The sequence below is a fragment of the Pteropus alecto genome, unplaced genomic scaffold (assembly GCF_000325575.1).
Source record: "Pteropus alecto unplaced genomic scaffold, ASM32557v1 scaffold95, whole genome shotgun sequence".
Taxonomy (NCBI): domain Eukaryota; kingdom Metazoa; phylum Chordata; class Mammalia; order Chiroptera; family Pteropodidae; genus Pteropus; species Pteropus alecto.
The window spans coordinates 11,921,386-11,928,851 of NW_006441071.1; the positions used below are offsets into that span (position 1 = coordinate 11,921,386).

General features: G+C 37.0%; 1 protein-coding gene across 1 annotated transcript in view; it reads right to left on the minus strand.

Annotated features, from left to right (window-relative positions):
- Window positions 1-5,356: 5,356 nt before the first annotated feature.
- MLANA (melan-A) overlaps window positions 5,357-7,466 on the minus strand; it is a 10,926-nt gene continuing 8,816 nt past the window's right edge. The window contains exons 3-4 of the mRNA XM_025051382.1: window positions 6,978-7,091; window positions 5,357-5,707 (exon numbers count right to left, since the gene is read on the minus strand). Coding sequence (XP_024907150.1) covers window positions 5,639-5,707; window positions 6,978-7,091 — 183 coding nt within the window. The 3' untranslated portion in view covers window positions 5,357-5,638. The remainder of the gene's footprint in view (window positions 5,708-6,977; window positions 7,092-7,466) is intronic.

Genomic DNA, 7,466 nt, shown 5'->3' on the forward strand with positions numbered 1-7,466 from the left:
TGTAAAGCAATTTTTATAGGTCAGCTTATTCTCAGCGTTTGACTTTGTGGTATTTTAGAATATGCCTCATTTTAAATGAAAGGTAGATTTTATACTTAGTAGATTTTTATATTATCTATGGATACTCTATACTTATCCACATTTCACTTACAATATCGTTGAAGCTCCTCGCATGGAGTTATAGTCCAAGGTTGAAAATGGTAGGGAAGATAAGGTCTAAAGACTTCCTTTGAAACTATGTTGAGATTTATTTTTAAAGTGGAGAGGGCAGTGAAGATATTCCTGAAAAGTTGCTAAAGGCTCTCAAAAACCTGAATTTATGCTCTAAGACAGTATCTTTACCAAGCATGTCTATGTTCTACTCTACAGTCACCTTTCCCTCTTTCTCTGTCAGTTTAGAAAGACCTTGGATTTCAGGGGGAAGTGGGTGACATTGAAGCACATAGGTGGTGCTCAGTAAATGAATGTATATACTCAACTTTTAAAACAACCTAAAACTGTTTATCTTTTGTGTGGAAAGAAATCTCTAAGCCACTTCTAGAAACTAATTTACTGAATTACCTACGTTCCAACTTTAATCTCGGCAAACGTCCTAAACTAATTATTAACCACTAATTCTTTTCTAACTTCCAAAGCCAAAATTATATGATCTTCGAAGCTCTGTGTGATTTGTTGAACCTTTTATAGTGAAGCACTCTCCTTCTCCTCTTTAGGGCTTAAAAGTCTCTTCAGTCTGTTCTTCCTTACCTCTCCAGCTTCATTTCAACTTATTCTCCTTTCTCACTCTATAGTTTTAGTTCCTAGCAAATTGAGACATGTCAGGATCTTCATAGGTGTTCTCTTTGACTTAATGTTACATTATAGGTTCTCATTATATGTCACATAACTCCCTCTCTTTACCATACCCAAGCCAGCATCATGATATTGCAGTCACTCACAGACTGAGGACATAGATTGAGGGACACTCCTTCACAAATGTAATAAAATTATTTGTATGCAATTATGTAATGCCTGTCATCCTTAAAAAGATATCTTGTCAGTGGTCAATATTGTCATCCCAGCAACTGGCACACAGTAGTCATCCAATATATATTTGTTGAGTGAGTGCGAAATCTAGGTAGCTACTTAATATTTTTTAAGATCTAGTTTAGTTTTTAAAGATAATACTCTATCTTTACTAGAAATTTGACTAAATTACTGAATTTATATCATCAAAAAGCCAAATTCTTTTTCCTTTGCCTCCAGTGTGGTAGGTCATGTGGATTCCTGGGATCTTGGCCAAAGAGTACAAAGTCAAATTCTTCCGTTCTTTGTGTTCAGTATTATCGAGTATTTTTAAAGGTCATCCATAATGGCAATCACGTAAAGGAAGAAAAGTCACCACAATGGGACCTGAAAGGCTTCGTGGTACTAAAAGGGTATATTTCCACACTTAGTTTAGAATTAGGCCACTGGATGTTTGTATTCAGCATTATTTTAAATACTAAGTTAAAAAATGTCGAAATAATATACCTCCTAATATGTTAGCTCTTTTCTATCATTTCCTATGGATTTTCCTGCACACACCCAAAAATCAATTTTGTGATTAAATATATATACAATTTAATTTTTTCATAGCTAAATAAAATGCTAAATAGCTATTTAGATCCGTGCTTTCATTCAGTCTTCAGTTTAATTGATATATTTAATAATCGACAAATATTTTTATGATAAAAACGATGGCTATAATAAGTACACTAAGATAAATTAAAATGTTTACTTGATCCAGTGTATCATTGACTCAATGGATTTAGAAATCTTTAATATTAAAAGCTTGAGAAGGTGCAAGTTCTGAAAGTGATCTAAGAAATACAATGGTAATTTAGTTATCCAAAATTATATATCAGGGTGATATGCATTTTACCGTGTCATTCCAGAAGTTGTTTTGCCATCACCTGAGCCTGAAACCTCATTGTTACTATAATGCTGTCATCTGCCGCAGATATTTTTACTCATTTATTCAACAAGCATTTACAATGCACAAGATGTTTCTTTATGCTTTCTTAATAAACAGGAAAACTGAAGGGCATAGCATAGTTCAGGTTCTTAACAGTTTGCTTGGAAACAATATGTGAGTATGAGAAACTTCTGTAGTTAAAAGCAGTATAAGACGCTAGAGAATCAAAAGTATGTGTGTATCAACAAATTTAAATTCAAAGAAGTGTAAATTCATTCTACACATTTATTGAGAGCCATATACTACAGAAGATGTAGGAACAACAGATGAGTGAAAATAAAATTGATGTAACTTCAGAGGACTGGTCTCCACTGAGAGACATATTACAATGTGTGTAATAAGTCTCTTCAGCATTTTTTCTCTGCAGCGTAATCTTGTCTTTTGTAGAAAATGAAGCCATTGTGCTATACTGGTGTTTCTGTAGGACCAATTTTTCTCCATTCAATCCAAGCATTCCTAGAATGGGGAGACTCTTCCCCAGTGGTGATTTAGTGACTCAGGCCATCCAACTTGTAATCTTTTCTAAGGAAAGCAGGAAAACTTATCTTTAGTACAATTTCAGAGATTTTAATGGGCTCTCTTTTTTATTTAAAGCCACTTTCATTTGTAGTAGTCACACATTTTTTCCTGTTCCTTCATTTCGCACACTTTTACTTTCATCTCACGGTCTTGGAATAGCAGTTTTAGGCTTTCTTAAAAAGTGTTTTCATCCAGACCATCTATGATTTCCTTGTGAAATTTGGTGGTGTTCTGAGATGCTTTTAAGATGTTTTGTCATCAGTCACTTGAGATTGAGGGATTTTGATGCATTTTCAAGTGACTGTGTCAGTCCTAAAAGTCAAGCCATGAAATGAAAATTTAGGGGGCTTGCATCTTGTTTGAAAAGTTCTGCAGTATTCTCAAGTGACGAGTGCACTTGTCCATATATTTATATATGTACAGCCAAACTCGGTGTTTGTAACTTCAGAGGACTGGTCTCCACTGGAGGTGACTTGAGGGCTTCATTGCTTTGTGTGATCAGTTTAATCTCACTGAACTATAACTCAAGCCAAGTCTTTTGGCTAGCTCTTTTTCTCCTTAAAATGTGCCTACTCTTTACTGTAAAAACAATCAGAGCATCCTTATCAGAATCTCCTAGGGAAACCCACAGAGACTTGGGCCTTGAATCAAGCATCAGACAATACCATCTGAGGGCTGGTGGGCAGGAGGAGGAGGGAAGACCAGATTCTGTAAAACAGCTCTCCAGCTTTATTCGGCTCACTACACAAATAGAGTATTTGTCCAGTGCATTTGGGCAAGTAGAAAACAATGAGCCAGAAGAGACTAGCCGTGAGCATTGACCATTCTAGTCCTGACCTGATCCTTCAGAGAACCTAGGAGATCAAAGCCATGTCTTGCCACTACCCATTTTCTGCCCACAAGCATGCTAGGGCCTCATGGTGGGGCATGCTGCAGTAGAGGACTCATGCCCAGGACCTTGGGTGAGGCTTGTTCTCCTGAGTTCAAGTTTCCTTCAGCTGCAGGGAAGCTGGATCTTGCCTGCAGAGGTCACAGGGATCTCCCTCCCTGGGAAGCTCCCACTCCCATCCTGTTTGTTCAGTCCAATGGGCAAGGGCAGACAGAGCACTGAAGGACCTCAACAAAGGTATTAGCTAAGCCCTGGATTTCATATCAGATCTGGCAATGTCTTAACAGTTATGGATTTTCCGTAGGACCAATTTTTCTCCATTCAATCCAAGCATTCCTAGAATGGGGAGACTTCCCCAGTGGTGATTTAGTGACTCAGGCTCCTTCTATCATGATCCTGCCATCTTGAGCTCCTGGGTCCCAAGGTCGTCTTGCAAATGGTGTCCAATCCAGGGAGTCATTTTCTAGGTGTGGCTTCCTCTGTAGGGAGCAAGTCCTTTCGGCTGAATCTGGCACTTTGTATTTCTTTGAACAAAATCTCGCTTTCCTAGTTTCTCTCTGGCATACTCAGCTCAACCATCTTTGCCCATCACCTGGGACACTGCCTTGAGGGACTCTGTGAAGAGAGCCTTTTTCCCTGGGGAAAGGAGAGAATTCTCAGCAGATGATGATCTGGGAAATCTTCGAAGGGCCTAGGGCTCAAGCCACAGGTTATTCTATAAATGTGGAGGATTAAAGCTGAGACTAAGCCTGTGATGAAGAGAGGAGCTAGCCAGTTGCCTGACAGAGTTTGTTTAGAATTTGTTTGAAAATGGAATGGATAGGGCTTATTTTAAGAGTTAAGACTGGACAGAATCAGGAAGGGCAGGGAGATATTTTAATATTTTTTTGAATGATTTCTTTTTCAATGTGTGTAATAAGTCTCCAGCATTTTTTCTCTGCAGTGTAATCTTGTCTTTTGTAGAAAATGATGCCATTGTGCTACACTGGTGTTTCCAATGGCACAAGATGACTTTAAGTGGTTTATTGACAGCATTAGATAACACAGTCACATAGTGAGAAAGTCATTTCTTTCTCTAGTAAGCCTTTTAATTGTTAGAAGCTTTTCTCTGATTCTTGCTAATCTCCCTCTGTAGTAAAGAAAGTAGGTCTCAGCTTGACAACCTTCTGGATCATCAGTATCTTCCTAAGGTTTTAATAAAAATAATTTGCTTTCATTATCTTCATTTTTATAGTTATCCTCTAATTATGGAAAATGATACTGATATTCCACTTAGATAATGATATAAATTTGAGCCAAAAAAAAAAAATGAGCTGATGGAAAGGAAAATATTAGATAAATAATACCATACATAGGTGATGTATAGATGTCAACAACAAAAAATTGTCATGTTACTATGCAAATAATGACACTTTCAGAATCTCTGATTCTTAATGATTTCTTCTATATGTTCTTTTGAGAGGGATTTGGAAGCCCAAAAGAACTAAATTGCCACTGAGACATTTAGGGCAAAACATCAGCTAAATAAGTAAAAGAGGTTTTTACTTATTTACATTCTGACACCACCTTAACAAAAAATCTTTGTCATAAATTATGCTAGTATCGAGCCCTGAAGCAAAATGTAATTAGAACTGCATTATATGTATTACTTAAGATACAGGTTTCTGTGGTATATTATTGTAGCATCATGGAATTTTGGAGCACAAAAAGACACTATTGACACTTTCCTCCTCAGATGAATCTGACTATAATTTGGTAGGTTAATCAGTTCTTGGTCTTAAACCTGTAAAAGTATTCTTTGGGCACTCCTTAGCACAAACTCCCCTGTAACAATTATGTTAGAGTACAATTTGGTCAAGAGGTTGCTCTTCAAAAATCAGAATACTAGTGTGTTAGTTATTAGCCAAATTTTACTTAAAAAAATTGAATGGTCCCAGCATACACTCTTGAAAAACTGTCTCAGAAAATAATACAACACCGTAGGTTTATTAACATTACTACTGGCACAAAAGCATGCATTACACGTTTATTGACAAAGTTTTTCCATTTTAATATTTTTCATCATTTCCTCAATTAGTATTGCTGTTTGCCCTACTAAGAATTTAACACTAAGCTTATTATTAGAGGCAATGTACACTACAGCATTTCAAAGCAGATCATTAAATGCCCATATTAAATTTAGGGAAAAATGTGAGGGAAATGACTTCAGCATCTCTCAAGGGCTTTGCTGGCTCTCATGGAGAATAAGGTGGTGGTGACTGTTCTGCAGAGACTTTCTCATAGGCAGGTGGAGCATTGGGAACCTGTAAGAATGACAAAGGGAGAGTATGGACTTGGCAACAGTGCATGTTTCTGGAAGATTGATTAAGTCAAAATAGCATCGTATGTGTACTTTTGCTCTGGACAAACTTAAGTGCCCACTTCTAATTTCCACTCAGTGAGGTAATCGTTAAATTTCACAAGTGCGAATGTTGAAACATTGTTGGGATCAAGAGTAGAGAAAAATAGGGCTAAGGGCCTTCCTCAGATCTCAAAAATTTATACCTGGATTATCCTTGTCAGTAGAAGTCTCAAGCCCTAACTAATGAATTCTTGAACCCCTTTTACAGACACTAATGTACGTTGCATCTTTACCACATGGATAAATCCTTGCCATTGTGTCTGAAGGCCATTGCTACAATCAACAACACAAATATGTCAGGCCTTCATTTTAACTCTACAACAATTTTCATTGTGTTCATGTTATAGGTTGGGAAACTGAGGCACAGGGAAGTTAAGTCACTTGCCCAAGGTCACACAATAAATTGTGGAGCTAAGAAGAAACACAGTTATTCGGCTTGGGAGCCAGTGCTCTCAACCATTATGATATATGGCATCTGTACCAGCGCTGTCCAATAGAAACAGAGTGCACCTCATATGTGATTGTAGAATTTCTAGTAGGCACATTAAAAAATAAGCTGGTAAAGTTAATAATATATTTTATTAACCTCACATATCAAAGTATTTCAACGAGTAATATAAAAATCATTTATGAATTATTTATGCCCTTTAACTCATACTAAGTCTTTGAAATCTAGTATGCAGTAGAGCACATCTTAATTCAGACCACTGTCTCTCAAGTGCTGAGTAGCCACATGTAGCTGGTAGCTACCCTGTTGGACAGCACAACTCTGCACAATAACAGGTCCTTTTTTTCTCTCAGATATATCTATGTTCAGGACATAGACAAATATACTAAAAACATAAGACAAAAGGACATTGTATCCAGAACAAAGTTCTTCCTTTGGATCTTACACGTAGGACTCTCATTATTGACCCTGGAAAATCTGGGCTTGGGGGAACACAATTTAAGAAAATCTCTGTGCTTCTTTGGTTTTTTATCTTTACTATTTATTTTTTATTATGGTCAAATATACGTAACATAAAATTTACTTTTTCAACCATTTTAGGTATACAGTTCAGTAGCATTAAATATATTCACATCGTCCTTGCTTTTTAAATGGAAATAATTTGATTCATTTGAATTAAAAGCAGCCATATATGAAAACACCAAGATGCAGGATATCAACCTACCACAAATTCACAATTGTTCTCTTGAAAAGGCAGTTTGCTGTCCTGGTGACCAAGCCCCTCACATGTACATCTTCCTATTAAAGTACTTGGAGTGCCAGCATGAAGGCTTTTGTCCTGAAATGTGAATGCATGAAGGTCAGTGGACAAGAAGAAATAATTGAGTCCATTAAACAAAAGAGAAAGAAGCTGACATTGTAAGAATGGGTTTTAACCTTGGTTCTGCCGCTTACTTGTTATGTGTCCTCTCTGAATTCCAGTGTTTGCATCTGTAATAGGAGGGTAATAGTACCTACCTCTCAGAGTCTTTGTGGGAATTAAAGGTAAAGCGCCTAGTACAGTGCCTGACACCCAGTAGTCAATGCCTATTTTTAAAGGGTAGGAGAAAAAGAGTGAATCTAAAAAATGAACCTCGGAGAATGATTGTTAGTGGAGTAGATCAGAGCTAGTGAGACAGGAGCTGGTATCACAGTGAGGACAAGTGTATGACAA